General features: G+C 51.5%; 1 protein-coding gene across 1 annotated transcript in view; it reads right to left on the reverse strand.

Moving 5' to 3' along the window:
• The window catches only part of Ergic1 (endoplasmic reticulum-golgi intermediate compartment 1), a 95,644-nt gene that overhangs the window by 11,895 nt on the left and 63,592 nt on the right, over positions 1-20,157 (reverse strand). Inside the window, exons 5-9 of the mRNA XM_028756470.1 lie at positions 16,583-16,707; positions 11,742-11,846; positions 10,229-10,289; positions 7,640-7,740; positions 4,872-4,994 (exon numbers count right to left, since the gene is read on the reverse strand). Of these exons, the coding sequence (XP_028612303.1) occupies positions 4,872-4,994; positions 7,640-7,740; positions 10,229-10,289; positions 11,742-11,846; positions 16,583-16,707 (515 nt within the window). The remainder of the gene's footprint in view (positions 1-4,871; positions 4,995-7,639; positions 7,741-10,228; positions 10,290-11,741; positions 11,847-16,582; positions 16,708-20,157) is intronic.

The following is a 20,157-nucleotide window of genomic DNA, read 5'->3' on the forward strand; positions in this document are numbered from 1 at the left end:
GAGAGGGGGGGGCAACCCTAGGTGCCATTTGCCTTGAGACAGAGTCTCTCTCTGGCTTGGAACACGCCAAGCAAGTTAAGCTGGCCAGCCAGTGAGGCCCAAGGAGCCAGCTGTTTCTGCCTCCCAGTTGTGAGATCGCAAGCACACCTCACCATACCTCAGCTCTTTTCATGGATTCTAGGGCAGAACTCAGGTCTTTTCACTTGCGTGACAAAAACACTTTTCCAACCAAGCTAAGACCTTAGACCTACCCACCAAACAACCCAAACTAAACAGTGCTAGGGGCCAAACATCAGTTTCCTCCCTGCTAAGCACGCATCCTTCCACTGAGCCATGTCCCAGTCCTGCTGTTTCCAAGCAACTCTTCCTGTCTCCTCAGCTCTAGCTATGAAAGGCAGGCAGACACCAAACAGATGCAGGTACCAGCAAACAACCCTAGTGTCCTGTACCAAGAATGCCATGACTTCTGGGGCCTCTATGGCTGTGATGCTCTTGAGACCCCTTTCTTGCTTGTGAAGATGAAAGTGGTGAGGAGAAGATGTTGGTGGGCAGCCAGGCAGTGGTGATGCACGCCTTTAATCCCAGCACTTGGGAGGCAGAGGTAGGCGGATTTCTGAGTTTGAGGCCAGCCTGGTCTACAGAGTGAGTTCCAAGACAGCCAAGGCTACACAGAGAAACCCTGTCTCGAAAAAACAAAACAAAAAAAAAAAGATGTTGGTGGGCATGGGGGTCAAGTTCTAGTTCATCATTTATGTGCTGTGTGGTCTTGGAGGAGTTTCTTTACCTCTCTGAGCCTTAGTTGAACTCATATCTAAAACACAAACTAGAATCTACTCAGAGGTTCCTGGGGATAATTAAGGGAATAATTACAAAATTGCCTGATACTTACTAGGTGCTTAATAAAGGTAGCTACCATCACCTCTTTAGGCAGCTGTCCCTCACACATCTGTGAACACCCGAGTCTGGGCCAGGCCCTATGCGGCAACCAGGGGACACTGATAAATGAGTCAGGACACCTGGAGGCTATAACTGGCCCTGACAGCTGTGAGGTGCAATCTCAAGCATGGGGCATTCTTCTCCTGGGAAGGAAAGCATGAGTGTGGGGCGAGTGGGAAGAACATGGGCGGGCAAAATTCCCTCATCTGAGGCCCCTAAGTATCTCTTCAGCTAAAAGGCTGCATGATGACCCTCAATGGGAGCCGGCCACCAGCGCCTGGTATGTTCTGGTGGGCGAGAGTTGTTATAGTTGCACCAGCTCACTTTGGCACCTTAAGGCTTCTGGGTATCCCCGCTCTTAGGATAAAATAAGCCATGCGAAGACAGAGATCTGACACCTCAAGTCATCCAATCTGTCACCACAGCCCACTTAAGGCAATCTCAGCTGACAGCAGGGACAGATGAGGAGGGGTGGGGGAGACTCGGGCACGTACATACTGCCAAATGCAACGGGGTGGGGGGGAAGAATGTTCTGGTAGAACAGGTGTAGGTTTGACTGAGGTGTTGTGAGGGCCAGAGAGAGAAGCCTTGGGCAGTCTGGCACTGGGTATGGCACGGCATGTCCTCTGCAGACCTGACCCTGAAGAGAGCCCAGAATCAGCCAGGTACCAGGTATGTGAAAAAGCTTCTCTTGGAAGCTCTGCCCTCGTGCCATCCACAGCCACTGCCCTTCCTGAAACCATCACATGACATCTTGGCCTAAGCCCTTCATCAGCCCCCCTCTGAATGGCTATTTGCAGAGGGCACCCACTTGAAGTTTAGAGCTTTGCACGCAAGTGTTTGGTATTAAGAGGCGAGGAAGAGAAGGCTGCGGCAGGTGTCTCCACTCTGCTACAGCGCCACCCACCCTCCACAGGCTCCAGGGGTCTTTGTGCAGTGTGTCTGAGAGCCAGCATCATCCTCACATCTGCTGTCTCTTGACAAGAGGCTTTGAAGCTCCACAATGACGCCATCTGCCAGGAGCCAGCTGGCTCATGAGCCGACCCTACGGTTGTCATGGCAACCAAGATGGTAGCCTAGGGCCTTCCGGAAACAAACCAAGCTAATGTCAGGAGATTCCATGGAGTGGTGTGGTATGGTTAGTAAGCCTGGGGATTTATGGGACCTTATTCCAGCAGCAGTGATGGTTAACAGACTAGGGGTTGAAGGGAGAAAAGCAAGGGGAGGAATCGTGGTGGTGTTGGGTGAGGAAGTTCTTCCCTGTGGAACATCCAGATCTTGAAAGGTTAATGGCTCACCTTGACCTAACAGGATCTTTCCCAAGGAGAGCTGGTTGGCTTTGGTGAGGCCTGCTGGGTTGGTGTCTCTGGATCCACAAGGCCCTTTCCAAGACAGCCTTCTCCCTTTATGTCAGGCCTTTGCTGAAGAGGTGCAAGGGCCTGTTCCCTGCCGCTGTGGAGCCCGTGAGCAGGGATCTCACGGCACAGTGCTGTGTTCTTATAGGAATGTTCCATACCACTGGGAAGCTCCTGGAGGGCCAGGCACACTGAGGCCTCACATGGTGAACTCTAGCAAACAGTAAAGGAGTAACCAAAGCTGCCTTGTTTCTCTGCCACTTGCCAGGGGGTTTTGATGCTTAGGGGCTCAGCTGCTTCCCATGAACAAAGAGGAACCGGGGGTTCTGGAACCCATGGAGGGACCTCCCAGCCTCACAGTGTGGTGTGTTGATGTTGACAGCACAGCCCCCAGGGCCTCTGGGGACAGGCCACACCTGCCTGGAAGCATGGGGGACATCTGCTTATATCTCAGCAGCAAGCTTATTCTGGGTATGGCGGTGGGACCAGAATAGGAAAAGTCAGTGCCCACATGCACTTAGCATGTGCTCCCCTGGGGGATCTTGGGTAAAAACATTTGTTCATAAATCTCTTGATTCGGAGGTGAAAAACTCTTATACCTTCCTTCCTACATGTGGGTCCCTAGTTTTATCTCCCTCCATCTCTGTGGCAAGGGGCAGACATTGAATATCGCTGGGCATGTAGGCTTGAGGGGGTCTTAACATGTTTTTTCAAGTTCAAGTGAAGATACAGGTTTCATTGACTGCCTGGGGAACAATGGTTCTTAGCAACAGTCCTTAGCTCAGGCCTGGCTACTTTTGGCCACTCAGCTGTTACTTGCTGCAGTGAAGTCTTTCTATGTAGATGCTGTTGACTGTTCCTCACACACTTATGTGGCACGCCCTTTCCAGCCCATGTGGTACTGTCTGTTCAACAGAAGCTTTGGACTCCTGTGCAGTCACAGAACGGCAGAAGGCTGTTGGAGGCTTATCTAAGCCTCAGGCTGATGATCCTCGGTCTATCTACCTGCTCTTTTCATCTGCAGTTTGCCCTTCCAGGATGCTCCCTGGGCCTCATAGGCCCAGGAGGGAGTGAGAACAAAGATCATTATTCTTATATCACTAGTTAAAAGCAATGCCTGGCCGCAGACACCTCCCTGACCATATGCCTCGCAGTGCCTATGCGTCCCCCTCCCAGAAACTGGCCTTGATTTTCCTCTTGCGTAAAGCCACCCTTCACAATCTCTGGTTCCAGAGAGAACAAGAGACCTAGCCCAGGCCAAGCAGAGAATTTCCATTCTCTAAGCCAGAAGGACAGAAGGACCTCAGCTGGGACAAGGACAACATTGTCCTTTCTGGGGTTTGGCCTGGGATTAGAGAAATAGAAGGCTTCCACTGTTAAGTTCTACCTGAGAAGTAAGCCAGGATAGAGAAAGACAAACTGAAAGATGTGGAGAGATATGTGACTAGATACAGCCATGCCTGGTGCTAACTCACCGATCAAAGCAGCTTCATAGATTCCATCTGTTCTAGAAGAGTCCTGACTAATACAGACTCTGCCATAGCAGGAAACGTACCAGCTAGGATTCAGACCCATGATCTCAAACCATTATTATAAGTATGAAGTTGGGCAAAGTGGCACTCACTCCTAGCTATGTGGGAGCTGATATGCTTGGGCTACACAGTAAGACCCTGCCTCCCTCCCCCTGCACAAGGCCGTCCAGCATTATACACATCTTTAGGCCCAGTGTCCAAATCCGACAGGTAGAGAGCCTGTCTGTCACCTCTGCTGACTCTGGCTTGCCCCAGATCTCCAGCCTCCTGGGTGGAGTAGGCACTGTGACCCACCAGCTCTGTACCCAAGGGTGATGAGTTGGAGGCCAAGAAACTGTTGACATGACAGAGAGAGTCAGTGTAAAAGAAAACCAACATCCTACTGCTGCTCAGAGTAGAAGACAAGGGGGAAAGAAGAAAAAACAAAGGAAGAGAACTCAGCCGGAAGAAAGACTGCTCTGGACCCAGGATGGCTGGACTGCAGAAGACATAAACTGAAGGGCATGCCTTTAATCCCGGTGTGCAGGGTCTCTGTTGAGTCTGAGGCTAGCCTGGTCCACAGAATGAGTTCTAGGACAGCCAGGACTGCAATGATGAGACCCTGTCTCAGAAAAACCAAATGCTGAAAATGTTTTCCACAAAAGAAAGAAAGAAAGAAAGAAAGAAAGAAAGAAAGAAAGAAAGAAAGAAAGAAAGGAGGGAGGGAGGGAGGGAGGGAGGGAGGAAGGAAGGAAAGGAAGGAAGGAAGGAAGGAAGGAAGGAAGGAAGGAAGAAAGAAAGAAAAAAGTCACCAGTGTCCTGGAGCCAGTGGAGATTTCCCTCAGGCATCAGATGCGCTAAGTGGCACCTCCTACAACACATCAGCTAGGGAAACGCTGGAGGTTCTGGCCTGCTTCTGGTAACACTTCTCATGGGTCAGGAGTCAAAGCTGACTGTGCTCAACTGGGGCCTGGCAGGCTCCATCTGCTCCCAGCCAGTATAGGTGAGGGCTGCCTCACAAGGGAGCTGACAGCAGGTGCATGGGTGGCTCTGAGCCCTGGGTACTTACTGTGGTGATGAACCTGTACAGCGGTTGCCTTCTCTCTGTGTACTTGACTGTGATGGGGCTGAGGTCATAGCGGAACCAGATGGCGGGGATAATGCGCCCCGTGTGGCTGTAGGCAACATACTCCTGCAGGAGAGAGGGCGACAGGAATGTTACAAGCAGAACCAGCCTCAGGTGGGTGAGGGTGTGGACTGCAGAGGGTGTCCAGGCAACCTATCTCAGCTGCCCCGGAGGCCCTGGACAGGCAGCACAGAGGAGGTACTCTGCGAAGGGAAGCAGACCACGTAGCTTAGAAATGGAGTCAGAACGGAGCACAAATCAGGGTGACACTGAAGAGGAGAGTGGGCTTTGTACTCAGCCTGAGCACTTCCTCCTTGAATTCCCAGCTACACAGAAATCTACTCATTTATTCTGTTGGCCACCTCTGCTGCTCTGAGATTCCTGGGGTGACGAAGCCCCTCCCTAGAGGAGTCACAGGCTGGAGGATGAAGACATCATTGCATCACTAGCTTCCAACGTTGGTCATGTAGGGAGGAGGGAGGAGGGTGCTCAGCAGGCCATACGTGAGCCAGTTCTCCTCAAGGGGACCCGGCAGGCTCACTGAGGAAGAGGCATTCTAAGCTACACCTGATGAAGAAGAAGACAGCCTGCCTGACGTGTGATCCAAGTGGGCATGAGCTTGCCCAGAGGGCGGGGCCAGCACAGAGAACGGAAAAGGAGTGGTCCCCAATCTACCGTGGCTCCTAAGAATGCACAGAGCAATGGCCAAATGGCCACCAAGGAGCTAAAGAGACAGTCATCTTTGGGGCAGTTTCACTCTCTCCTGGAGGGCTTGGCTTTTCGCACCCCCACCTCAGTGATCTGAGCTGATGACCCACAGGGTCTTATTTGGACACTTCAGGGTACTGAGGAGCTTTGAGCAAACAGAGATGGATGCAGGGCTCCCCAAGCTCAACCCTTAGGATGTCCCCAGCACTGGTCTTGAGCAGCTGGAGTGATCCCACGGACACCACTGAGTCCTAACCTACTGGACAGCCACTTCCATTCACAGAACAGGCTGGGCCAAAGCCAGAGAAGGCTGAGTGAGCCAGTTCAGCCACCAGGCCCTCGCCAAAGCCTTGATGGAAGAAGCCTGCAGCAGAGAAAACTCAGCTTTCCCAGGGTGATTGTCTGGGCTGCAGCCCGGAGCTGAGGGGTGAGAGACAGAATGAAACCTAGCAGCAGTAGGCATCAGTTACCCAGCCTTTTTAGGGGGCCCGAGCACTTTCTGAAAACGTTGCTTCATTTGACAGCAATCTTATGAAGTAACTACCACGGGCATGTGACAAACGAGGACATATGACTAAGCTGGGATGGGGCCCTGTGGTTCAGGACCCCTCGTTCCCTGTTTATGTGTGGCAGCACTGGGGGGTTATAACGAGTGCAATGGTTTAAATACGCTCCCCAAGAAGTCATACACGTTTGCTGCAGTGCTGGGTTGAGCCCAGAGCCTTGTGCATGTGAGTGAGGCAGGGGTACCACCCTATCCTCCACCTAAATTTACATAGCTCCTTTGTGTACTTCAAGGGACCGAATCTGGAAGTTAGTATACACTGGTAGTAACTGGAGGTGGTAATCTGGGAGGTGATGGAGTTAGACGAGGCCATGTGGGTAAGTGCCAACGGCAGCATTAGCTCTCCTGAGAGAAGAGGAAGGCACTCCTAAGCTTGTGTGCTTAAGTCCCTCCATGTCCTGCCCTCCACTGGACAACACAGCAAGAAGTCTCACCACGGCTGGGCCTGATCTCTTTGACTTCCTCTTTCCCAACCCATGAGATAGGTCAACTTCTATTCTTTATTTACTACCTACTCTTGGGATTTTGTCATCCCCAGAGAGCAGGACAACACCGTCTGAAGTAGTGAAGGTAAAGCAATAAGACTCCCAGAGAGAGTTATGGATTGAAGGGAATCAGAGCACAGGGACCCATCACTAAGAGGCTCCTCAAGTGGCCAAGCCTGGACAACCGCTATTCAGACTGAGAGGGTAAGGAATCAGGGGGCTCTGGAGCCCAAGAGGAACCTGGTTCTAATCCCTGCACCACAACTATCCAGCTCTGTGAGTACCTGACCAATATGTAAAATAGGCAGGACAGCTCCCACATCCGGGCAGCCAGGGTGACTGACAGTGGTGGAGGCAGGGAGCTGGGCGTGTCTAGTTCCTAAGTACTCAATACATGACAATGCCCACCTCAACCATGATGATAGTTAATAGAGCTAAACAGTCCATCATATACTAAGGGTCTGGGTATCCCTGCAACAGCAGAAACAGGAGTCTCGTGGTAAACAGGGGAACCTACTCTAAGCGTTTATGTCCCATTGGCACAAGCCATGGTTTCTGGAGAGGCTCTAGTCACTAACTGCTGTGCCATCTCATTTCTTTGGCTTGGATAACCCTTTGCTTCCCATAAGACCTGTGTGTCTCTTGGAGTGTTGGGGTCCTGAGACATCCACAGCCATCCTGATATGATTCCCTGCCTGATCCAGAGCATCTACCATGTGTTGATCAACAGGAGCCTAAAGAAACCAAGACCAGAAGATGTCAGAGCTGGGATGTTTAGGGTTGGTCCTCTGCCTATTTCAAACAGATCACATCTTGACCTGGTCTGGTAGGCCGACCTACTCCCTGCCTCAGCCATAAGAGATTCCTTTCAGCAGAATGTGTGGGGCAGCGCCTATGCCTCCGGCCAGCAGAGGGCGCAATTGCAATGCGGAGCCCGTTCCCGGCCCACTCACCTTGTTGGCCACTGTGTACTGGTAGGAGTAGCGCTGCTTGCCACTCTTGTCCTCATACACCGTGGGCACAATCTTCAAGATGTAGTCATGGGAGGCCAGGGCTGCAGGGAGTACAACACAAGATGAAACGGGGTGGGCACCGTCTGGCAGGTGGCTCTGCCTGTAACCCCAAGTCCAAGTCCTCCTGGCATTGCAGGGTCCTCTCCCCTTTCTCGTCTCTGGAATGTGGCTTGCTGGGATTGTTAGATCTCTATTGCATAATATATAATACTCTGAGCTGCACACTTGCAAGTAGGACAGCCGTTAATGAGGGGTGCTGAGAAGGCATTTTCTCTGAGATCCAAGCCCAGGATCAGCATGTGCCTGTGAATCAGGGGCCAGGGCACATCCTCTTTAATGTGTGGACACAAAGAATTATCGAGAAAGATCTCCAGGAAATGGAACAGCTTCAGTTTCATCCTTGGCTAGATTAGAGAGGGACTGGCAAAATTACATTTCCGACCATTTCTCACACCCCCCTGCCCCATGACATTTTCCAGGGAGAAAGGTGGGATTAGAGAAAGACCCCCATTTCTCTGTGGGTATTGTCTGCATGCTTTTACTTTTAAAATAATCTGGACTCTGGGTTTTGGGGAGACAAAATGAAAAGAACACTCCAGAAAGAACAAGGTAAGAACTGATGGATCCCCGAGGGCTGGGGTCGTAGCTCAGTGGGCAAGCATCTGCCTGGCATAAACATGGCCTTGGCCTCAATCCCAGCACTGCCAAAACATACAACAAAATCTGGCCAGTGTCTCTCCTCTTTCTCAATAAACTGCCAATCCTTCAGCCCTATAATATTTTAACATTTAAAATATTTACCCAGTGCCCTCATCTCCTCCCAGCCTGGATGGCGAAGATGCTGGGTGCAAGGACTAAGTCTTACATTCTTGCTCCCAAACCCTGCACTGAGCCTGGGATGGGACGGACAGTACCAAGTCCTGCTGAATGAATGAGAGGACAGATGACTGGACAAAGGATGAATGGGTCAATCAGCTACTGATAAGCATGAGCTAATTGGAACCAGAGCTGCCCCAGCCTTCCTGCACAAGGACTGAGGCCCAATGTCCATCCCTCTTATTCTTTCTGGTACCTTGGACTAGGAACCATGGAGCTAAAGAACATGGGCAGTTAGTCTTCTGGGTTCTAATCCTGGTCTCTGCAGATCGGATTCAGACTCCTGGGTAAGGGTGGTGAGCATGGAGAGAACATTACAGCCCTGACTAGTTCTGGCCCTGCTGTTTCCTCAGGAAAGGGCAGCACTCCTGGAATGGAGATGATCCCCAACACCCCAGGAAAATGGGGGAAAGCCCTGTAGCCTTTAAGCTAAGCCCAGGGGACCCAACACCTCTTGCTCATGACCAAAATGGCTCTCAGAGTTCTGAGTACTAGGGTCACATGGGATTAAAGACCGATCCTGGTCCTCATCCCTGGAGACTCCCATGAGATGAGCTCTTATCGATACCTAAGGGTCACCTTGAAGTATGTCTCAAACTCCCACTATCCAAGGAGAAAACCTGAAGACAGGAATGCCTTAGCAAAAATCACAACTCTAATATTTTTCGTTGTTTGTACAAAACATAGGTAGTCACAAAAGGAAAAAAAAAAGAGAGAGTGAGAGCCACCCTCATGTTTACTGTGCACAGAAAACCAGTTCACACTTCTACCCTAGTAGACACATGCCAGATGGATGTCCTCGTGGAATTACAGGGGGTTCCGCCACAGGACCAGGTATCGAGAACACCTTTCCAAGTTGACAGCACAGAACGGAGGCCTGTAGAGGCTGCTTGCCTTCATTCACTCACCTCCCTGCCTGTAGAACCTGGTACCGTGTCTGATCAATAAGCATTCAGTGTCTGACTGCCTAACAGTCCTCAGGCATCATGGCCAGCAGCTGCCCACACTCCAAGATGCAGTTTCCTACCACACACGAGGGCTAACACTAACAAACGCTTCTTCAAAGGGACCCAGTGAACATTATTTTTCTTAGCATACTGTGTGTGTGCATGCACACGCATGCACATGTAGGTATGTGTAAGAATGGAGGTGTGTGTCTGTGCGTACTCTTTGGCCCTGAGTAGAGATTCAGCACTCTCTAAGACTTCGGAAGGAGCCAATGGTTGGTAGGAAGGGTTTGGGCAAGAGGGGAAGGGCCAGCTGGTTTCCCCCACTGGCCATCTATGGAGCTGGTTCTCAGAGTGGAATCTGGTTCTGCTAGCGCTCTATGGGATCCAGGTGACTGCCTCCACTCAGGACAATGGCAACACAGTGGTTAGTAACAATGACAGGAGCTGTTGTCAGAGCTCGGCAATAGTCAGGGCTGCAATCTACCTCCCTAGGGACAGGCTACCCTCTTCCCTTTCCAAAAGAAAGGAATGAGTCTGTGCACCTCACAGGGCAGCCATGGGAAGGGAATGGTGTAAAGCTATGACCTTGGCCTGCAGCAAGCACCTGACTGCCCCTTCTGCCCCTCTGGCTTCCCAGTCCCATGCCACCTGCTGGATGAGGACTTCTGTGGGGGAGGGGGCTGCTCCATGCTAGGATACTCACGGTTGGAGGTGAGTCTGTCTGCTCCCCCGAGAGCATTGAACGCTCCGTGAACATTCTGGACCTGCGGAGAAGCACAGTGAGAGGCTGTCCCTTGGACGCTGCCACCTTCAAGTCTGGCCTTGCTTGTGGGGACTGACCAGGGGCCATCTGGTCATGAAGGGCAATTCAGCTATTGGGCACAGTTAGCAAGGGCTTCTGGGAGGAGGGATAATTGACATGGATTTGGAGGAGGGCCCAAAGTGGGCCAAATAAGCAGACCCTGCAAAGGACTGAGCCTGGAGATTGGGCCAGACAGAGGCCCATGGGACCCCAGGGAAGAGGGAGGGAGGGAGATCCGAGCAGTAGATGGGGTAGGCTCCTGTAGACAAGATGCTTTAGGAACAACAGGTGAGTGACCTGACCCTCAGGCTGAACCCACTCAAGGGGGTGTGTCCATTTGCTTCCTTGGGACGGGAAGTGTGAAGATTTGGTTCCTGATCCCCAGAGATGGAGATGTAGTGGTGTACCTGCCCTCTAGGCTGGAAGAGGCTCAATGGCAGGACCCACCCTCAGCCTGGCCAACAGTACAAGACTCGGCACACAGTAGATGTCTGATAAATGTTTTTTAAGCGAGCAGATTGACATGGGTTGGCTCTGAGCTAAGAAAATCTGTGTACTCATGTGGAGTGGAGCTGTCGTCCTTGGGTTCTGAGCCCTGGTCGGCCCTCTCTGCTGCCTTAGCCTAGGTCCTCACCCCCTTACCCAGGCTAGAGCCCCTCCCTCATGTCCGTGCCTACAGCCTTGCTTCATGGGTCCTTCTTCCTCGTAACAGATGCATGCTTGGCGGGCAGGGGCTCCAGCAACCTAGCCCAGGTCTTCCCTACACGAAGCCAGCCCCCTGCTCCCACCTCCTCAGTCAGGTCACTGTTCGTGCAGACAACTGAGAGCAGCAGCCCTCATAGGTGACTCAGGCCTTTGGCATTTCATGTCTACATGTGCCATTCTGGGGTCACAGATACACGCTTATTAATTTTCCTGAGAGTCAGCTTAAGGGTCTGTTAATATAAAAAGGAAGGGTTGTGGACAGCGTAGAAGGGCCTCCTGAGAGAGGGTAATGTGTCTGACACTCCCTTGCCTGGGCCTTGTGTCAGCACCCATCATGGGCCTGGCCATGTCTGGACAGGAGGAGAGAGGCCTTCTCCGTACTATCCTGCTGGTACTATGCTCTCTTCGGAGTCCCCAGAGCTCCAGCTTAGGTAGACTTCAGTTCATTAAACACCACCTAGTCTCTGCTGCTGGGTAACAGCAACAGAAGACAGACTGAGACAGCTATGAGGGGACTGAGGTGACCCTGGAGTCCACCTCCCTCCCAGTCCAGGTCCCAGCCTGAGCATCTGAGTCTGTTGAGTGGTTGGTGACACCACTGACACCATAGCCACCACAGGCACATCCTCAGAAGACATGACAAAGAGGACCTCGTGTGGGTGACCCTTAGGGACCAGCTCACGGCCATGTGACCCTGTCCCCTGCTCACCTGTAGTGTATCCCCAAAGGAGAGCTTATGGATGATATGTGTCATGTCCGGGTTCTGTGGCTGGGCTGTGGCACTGTGCGTGGACACATGGAAGTTGCCAGGGACCTGGAGGGAGAAAGGCAGGTTTCATATATCCGGGTGGCTGTCCAAGGGGGCTGTATGATCTGTGCATGGCCTGGGGCACTGACTCAGATGTACACTGGCACCAGGACCCTGGCTTGTAGCATTCCCAACTGTATGACTGAAGAAGAACAGTCCACTCACAGAAGCTACTGGAAGAAGTATCTGGGACAACCATAGCCACAGGACAAGAGGGCCTGTGAACTGCCCACAAGGGCCCTGGACACAGAGCCTGGACTTCAAATGACAGCAGTCTCTGCCTATCTCTGCGGATTCGAGGTAGCTGGCTCAGCAGTGGTGAGGGGCACACTCTGAGCCAGGGGACTCAGGTGACTTCCTCGAACTCTAATCCAAGCTCACACCTACCGCAGTCGGCCTCATCGACACAGAGACTGAAGACGGGCCTTGCAGACCTTAGTTATCCCTACACAAGATCTCTGTGGGGGATCTCAGAGTAGCTTCTGCCCTGGTTCCCAGTGTCTGTTCACCCTTGCCTCTCCCCACAGACCCTTCCCCAGGGCCATGGGAGAAAGTGTGTTAAATCCTATCTTTGATCAGGCCACACCTCAGCCCTAAACCCTCCAAGGCTTCTTTCTAGGCACCAGTCTGTTCTTTGAAGGGGATTTATTACACAACGTGCCGGGGTTGTGGCCATGGGCAAGGTGGCGCCTAGGTGGGGGTGGTAATCCTTAGGTCACTGAGGACACCGATCTCAGAAGGGGCTGATGTGATTCTCGTGGGACCTAGGTTGGTTTTTAAAAGAGGAAGCCTGGCCTGGCCTCTCTCTGCTTCCTGTCCCACCACGCCACCCTTCCTTTAGGATCTTCTCTGTCCTGTGTCTGCCACTGTGATGTCGTCCACGGAGAGATCCTCATCAGAGGCCACGTGATGGGCACCTGATCCTGGATTTTCAGCCTCTAGGTATAAGTAAGCTTTTTCTTTATTCATTATTGCCTCAGCATTTCACTATAGTAATGGAAAACCTGAGTGACCCAGCAGAGCCCACATGTTCTTGTGATGTATTCTGGCCACTGGTCACAGTCAGTCAGCCTCCCTAGTCATCATGAACACCACACTCGCCTCTGCTCACCCCTCAGCCTCTCTGCCACCCTCTGGCACTGGGAGCGGTACCCTGCACAGCCCCACCTTGTGGGCTTAGTGCCTGCCTCTTCTTCCTGGAATGCTTGTCCATGAAGTTTGTCCCACCTTGCTTAGGGCTATGCTCAGGCTGGGGAGTACCCTCAGCTCTATTTCGGGTACAAGATATGTTCGGGGAGGTCTTTCAGGGGAAGGGGAGGAGTGCCTTGTGCAGGGCCCTGAAGTCTGCATGCATTTCTTAGGAAGACATAGAAAGGCCCCAGAGCACAGGCAGTAGAAGTCAGCCTGAGAGGTAGCAAGGCCCTAAACAGAAGCTGGTCAAGGTAGAGGAAAGGTGTGGAAAGAAAAAACAGGCAGGTAAGGCCAGTTAGCTAAAATCCCAACCGACACACTGAAAACCCAGGGTCTTTCTTATTCCAACTGCTGGGGTGGGGATGGGGGTGGGGAGCACTGCTACAGCCTGGTGTGTGATCATCCCTCAGGGAGTCAGTGTCCTGTTTTAGGCACTAGATCCGGGGTCCTCACCAGCATCAGGCTGGCTTCAGCAGCAGCACCCAGTCCAGGGCATCTGGGTTGGCACAGAAAGGTCTCTCGAGTGAGTAGAGCATCAGCATGGTCTGCCTCAGGGACCCAGCAAAAGTGATTCTCCACATCTAGCACTTGGGCTCAAGCCCAGTTATCACTCTGTGCCTCAGTTTCCCCATCAGAGAATGGAGATGATGACCACAGAGGTTTTAGCAATGGCAGGAGGTACATAGGCACATAGCATGAGCACGCTTCAGTGCTCACAGAGAACGGGCCTAGGAGGAGCAAGCAACAGGGCGTGAGGAAAAGCCACTGCTTTTAAAAACAATTTCACGCTTCCTTTCACAGTGTAAGTAGTACCTGGATTTATTTCCATTACAAAGTCTGCACAGGGCTAGGGGGTAGCTCACTGGGGATGTAGCTAGACACCTACGTCAGGAAGAGCACCTTGCCTCACATACACTAAGCCTTGGGATCCATTCCAACACCAGAGGAGGCAGTGAAAAAAAAAAAAAAGCCCTTTACATGATACAGTCATAATTCCTGAGAGTGAGGGTGTCCTGTTAGGTTTTCTGGGCAGTGGGCCAGGCCACAGGTACAGAACGCCTTGGGCCTGGGGTCTGTGTCCCCAGGGTTAAGAGAGTGGAGAAGGCTGACTCCTGGGTATCTGCCACCTGCTGCCAGCCCCTCGAGGCTGTGACTCAGTAATCTACTCCACTCCATCACAGGGGTCTGAGTCACACCAGCACACGCTGAGCTGGAGAAACAGAAGGCGACGCTTTTAGAACCTGTGACTTAGGCACCTACGTCAGTGTCTCTGATGGATTTTAAAAATATATAGCTGGAGTCAGGACCCCCATCCCTTTTCCTTCCCTCCAGGGGCAGCCACGATTAGTGAGGCTACTGGGCAGGCTCAGTCTGGGCTGCTGGGGGCTGCTGGGAGCTGCCAAAGCACCTGCAGTGAACTCTGGCATATCTGGCTATTGGTCGATGTCCTGATGGTTGGATAAAGGGGCCATGGGACAAGTTTACGTCTAATGATATGAGACTGGGGAGGGTCTGCTCTCCTTGCCCTCATACCTACCAGGCTGTCACACTGCTATCTTAATGACAGCTCTTCAGAGACACAAGACCCCAACAAGGGAGAGAGAGGGAGTGCTGTCAGAAGAGACTCCGCAATCTACAAAGGGTTGGATGGACAGTGTTCCAGGTTGTACCTGGAGAACATGGTCACTCTAGTTATAGCTTCTGTAATACAGATGTTAAAAAGCAGTAGTCACATGCAGGGCACAGAGCCCAGTGGCCAGAGTGACTGGGGTCAGACCTAGCCCTGAACTCTCAAATGCTACCTGACTCCTGAGGGCCAGGTACGAATCCACTGAACAGTGGCCACGGCACAAGGACTGGATAATCCTTCCACAGACGCCCTGCCCTCCATCCTAGTTTTTCTATGTCTGTTGTCCATGTGCAGTGTACAAACACAGTTATACCAAAATGATGGTTTGTTACCAGAGCATACGCCAGCAAGGGCAGTGCAAGCCTCTGACGGGTTACAAGGCAGGCGGGGCTGTCTAGTCACCACTTCATAAAGCACTTTATATGTCAATTTGGTCATATGAAGCAGGCATGAACACCACCACGGTCACCATTTTACAGATGAGGGAACCAGAGTTTAGATTTGCCTGAAATACTCAGAATCCTTAGCCAGGACTCCAGAGTCAAGCTTTTTTAACACAGTTGGTCTCACTTGAAAAGGCAAATTCTGGTTCACTCAGAACTAGCTGGGATCCACAACACAGCCCACCCAAGGGAACGGAGGACATGTTTGCCAAGAGGTAGGTAGTGTGACACCTGAGTCGTCAGGAGTGTGCATATTCAAAGGCAAGTGACCACACATCTCGGGACTGGGAACCAAGTACATGTAGACACGTGCCCAGCAATCTTAAAATACCACAGTAGAACTCTTTCCCCGCAGCCCCACCGAAGCACCCGCTTCACTGTCTGACTCTATTATCAAAGTGGTGTATCTTTTCCCCGTGTGTTTACCCGTGTGTTGGTTGCTGTCATCCTCAGTGGGGATGTGTGGCAGTGCCTGGAGATTCTTCACGGCTGTGATGTAGCATCAATGCCAGCGGCTTCCACAGCGAAGTCACAAGAATTGCTAATGCTGCTAGGTTTTTTTTTTTCTTTTTAAATGTATTAACTAAAGTAGGAATGCTAAATTAAGAGTTACAGCTTAGTTAAAAAGACGGGATTTACTCCACATTCTTTGGGGCATCTGCAGATAAATTTGTACTCTTTCAGGGGTTTAGTGAACCCCAGGTTTATAATATGGCTCTACACCCTCCTCAGGAGACTTGGCATCCTTGGATTTTGGTGGATGCTGTCTCAGAGGACTTCAGGATGCTGGAGGTAGAGCCCAATTTTCTGCCTCCCTGACACTTGCAAGGTGATGCTGCTGGGGGTCCCCAGTAGGAGTGGCTGCAGCCTAAACCTAGGATTTCCCACACGCTGTCTAGTGCTCACTCCACAGGAAGGCCTGTTGACTGTATATCCTTTTCCACTTCCGCGCTTGGCCTCCTCTGGTCCACTCCCACGTAGCCCACCAAGAAGACAACCAACCTACACTGAGCTGATTGGCAGGTGTAAGACAGTGATGGACGTGTTCTGGCTGTCTATCTCCTACTGCCTTGGGAGCTTGCTCGCCTGTTTATGGTGTTGGTTATCAGAGCCTATATCGGACTCTGAAGTGTATTACACACCTGGAATAAACAGTGCGTTCTCTCATTTACACCCATAAACTTTGTGACATGGTGGATGCCACTGTGGCATTCCTGCCATCGAAGCTGTAAACCTCAGTGAACTGTGGGCCACTGTTTGCTGGAGAGGAGGACCAGAAGCCAGGTCTCACCTCCCTCGGTGCTTTCCACTCCAGCCAGGAGCAGCTCTTTCTGAACCCATCATCAGAGGCTCTAGAATCTCAGGGAAGCCAGAGCCTACCTAGTCTCAGGAGAATTCTCAGGCAGTCATGTGCTGACTCTGTTGGGGTCGAGAGGGTAGGGGCAGGAAAAAGGCCCGGGCAGTGTCCCCCTCCATACCTTGTTGATGCTGAACTGGCCCTCAAAGCGGCAGCCGACGCCATTGTTCAGCGGGATCTTCATGGAGTTGTCGATGTGGCCCACTTCATGCCTGCCCATCTCATCTTGGATGTCAAGCCCGACCACTGTGGGGGCCGGAGACAGCAGTCACCCACAGCCATGGAGAGAGGGGACCAGCCCGCTTCTGCAGAAGCCCCATTAGCCCTCCAGAAACAGGATGCCCAGGAGACCCAGGCTCCACGGGAAGTCAGCCAGCAGGAGAGAAAGGGGCTGCTTGGCTAAGAGTCACAGTACCCCGAACAGTTCACTCTCCAGAGTCACAGCACCCAAAACAGTCCCACCTGCCCCAGAGTGACAGGAGCCCCTACCACTGCCTAAGGCTAGAGAGGATGAAGGAAGAGCTAGGAAGAAGCAGGGGTAGACCAGCCAAGGATGCAGAGTCCAGGGTGACTCAGCTACATGCAAGGCCAAATGAAGGCTGTGGGGTAATGGGGGTCTGCATGCTGGTCAACTGGATCCTGACTGTGCCTTTCACCAGTGTGGCTGTGGCTTAGGTCCTCAGTAACCTCAATGCTTCAGTTTATTTTTTTCTGACATATGAGGTGCTAATCATTGAACTTTCAGTGGAAGAGTGTGTGGATCAAAGAGTAGGTAGGTATGACAAGTGCTCAGCCCAGTGTCTGGTGGGCAGCATGTGGCAAGCGCCTTGCCAGTGCCAGGACCCAAGGTGCCTCACACTCTGGGGTCATTGGGTGAAGCGGTTCAGGCATCCGTTCCTTCTTTATAATATGTCTTTCATTCACACCTTCCTTTACTCAGTGTCTCTAACTATCAAGTCCCATGCATCTGCCTAAGCACCATGGGGCATCATGGGAAGAGGCAAGCTACAGCCTCCGGGAACACAGGCCCCTTTAGGAAGTTCTTCAGCTCACACAGGAGACTGTCTGCCCCTACCCCCAAGCCTGTCCTGACTCCAGCATGGCTCTATAGCCCTACTGTGGCTTGGCTTCTACACTGTAACAATGAGCAGGCTGTTGCTCTACTGTGTTCTATGAGATGGTCCCAGTATGCACAGGAAGAGAGGCTCTTGTCTACCATGGGCATGTAGCAAGCAAGCTTCCTGGAAGGCATGCCATAGGAAGCTTGCTTCAGAGAAATAGCAGCTCTTTTAAAATAAGCTATTTTAAAGACAACCAGGCATAAAGGGAAAATGGGAACAGCCATGTTCCTCAGTGGGTGTAGGGAAGTATGTGCCAGCCACTGTGGAAGGGCACATGACACGGCCATCACAAATGATGCCACTGGCCTGTAATGAGAAAGCTGAAGAAACGCAAGCAATCCTGGCTGACTCAACAGTTCCGCTTGAGGCCAGACTGCAAAGGCCAGACTGCACCCCATTTGACAGAAGCTTGGTCCTCAGCCTGTGGTGCTTCAGGGCTGTGATGGACTTTTGGGAGTGGGGTCTAGTGGGAGGGAGGTCCTTTCTGTTATTAGGCTAGACCCTTGGAGGGGACAGTGACATCACTGCTCTTTGCCCTCTTTCTTTTGCTTCCTTGACTTAAGCGGAAGAGATCTGCCCACTCCATGTTCCCACCGCTATCTACAGCAACGGGCCGGCCGAACACAGACTGAAACTTGGAACGCTGAGATACTACACACCTTCCTCTCCACATGCTGGTGATCTCTGGCATTTTACACTAACAAAATGGTATCACAGTGACTTCCAGAGCCCTGCTGGTTAGGAGATAAGTATGAGAAAAAAGGTCTATACATTTTCAGGTCAGATGGAATATTTTTTTTTCTCTGAATGTTTTTGCCCTGAGGCTCTTGAATCTGTGAGTGTGAAACTGCAGGTATAGGCAGTGTCTGTGTTTACAGATGCACACTCTAAGATGGAAAAGAGACCTCTGTTGTCAGCACAGGCTGCTTAGGGCATCAAAAACAAACACAAAGGAGTCCTTTCCTGCCTTTAGAAACGTATTTCTATTTCTCTCTGTACCAAAGATCTAACTCGTGCTAAATAAACACTCCGCCACTTAGCTGCAGATCTGTATTTTAAAAATGTACCCTGGAAAATAACTCCTGTGTTTAGTGCGTAAGGAAGAGCGCCGCTATCCTAACACATTTACAGTGCTGGGAATGGAACCTGGGGCCAGGCGAGGGCTCTCACCCTCTACCCCAGACTAAAGCAGGCTATGAAAGGATACCTGTAGTATGACCTCAGCCATGTTCAGAAACGCATAGGAGAGAAGCCAATGGGACAGAATGGTGTCAGAATGTCCACAGACCCTGTCATTGAGTAGTGGAATTATAGGTGATTTCCTCTCTTTGTTTCTTTGGGTTTTCCAGAGGTACAAAGATGAACAGGCATTTTTATGTATAACATTTTTTAAAGTCTTTTTTTGTATCAGTGGTGCTGGAACCGGGGGGTCCTTAGCACACAGGGGAAACCACTGAGCTATACACTGCCTTGAAGGTCTGTGAAAGAAAAGCCACTGTGCTGAGCTTCTGAGAGTTCATGACATAACCCTACAGAGCTGGCAGGACCCATGGGGACCAGAGCCCTAGGACTGGCATAGTCAGCAGCCAAGGACACCTGTCCTGTCTGAAGTCACACTGTGTGGATCTGGGACAGAGCCTAGAGCCACATCCCCCTAGCCCTTGCTCTGCTGGTCTAGTCCTCTGGCTTGACTAAGAATTTCCTTGCTTCAGAGATACAAGCAGCCCTGAAGGAGAGGCTGCCAGATGAGTTATTTTCCTAAGAAGAGAGAAAAAAATGAAAACATAAAAATAAATAAAAGTGACCTATTTCAACAGGTTCCCTGGCCTAGCGCCCACTGTGGGCTAAAAGCTGTGATGTCACTCTCACCAAAAGCAGGAACAGAGCTGAATGTCTCCCTGTCTCTGTTTGGGCCCACCCAATGTTCTGTCCCTGTGGGCTGTGTTCCTAAGCCACGTCCTCTGATCGGAAGGGAGGTGGCTAAATAGGCCACATCAGGTTGCAGACCTAGTGGGGCTGAGGGATGTCTTGAACCTTCACTACGGAGACAATAACGGTATGGCTAGGTACCATCTCATTGCAAACTCTGGTAATGGTTACTAAGTCTGCTACGCTAAAGGAGAAACAGACGGCTGTAGCCAAGGTTCGCCTGAGCAAAGGAGGCAGGGCCTGCCCCCGAATCAGATTTTCACTGTATTTTGTTTTATAGAAATAATTCTATTTTTATTAAAACAGCAAATGAAGATGTCTACAGTTAAAAGGGAAGATGCCAGCGGACTCTCTCACTCAGTGTCCCACTGGCTCTGCAGGCTGGGCCCGTGCAACTGGCATCTCACCATAACTGTCTGAGAGGTCATGTAACTCCCATAGGAACCGTCTGTGGCCATCAGCCACTGATGGGAATAATAACAGTCCTGACCCCACTGCCACTGGATGAGGCAGCTTTATGGTGTCCACACTGCAGAGTCTCATTCGGGGAGGTCAGCCTCAGCCAGACCTCAGCTGCACACACATCTGGGCTCAACCTCTTGCCTGGTCAGGTCCCGTTCCTCTCTCCCTTACAGCTGCTTCCTCT

Source organism: Grammomys surdaster, unplaced genomic scaffold (assembly GCF_004785775.1).
Source record: "Grammomys surdaster isolate TR1022 unplaced genomic scaffold, NIH_TR_1.0 126121, whole genome shotgun sequence".
Classification (NCBI taxonomy): domain Eukaryota; kingdom Metazoa; phylum Chordata; class Mammalia; order Rodentia; family Muridae; genus Grammomys; species Grammomys surdaster.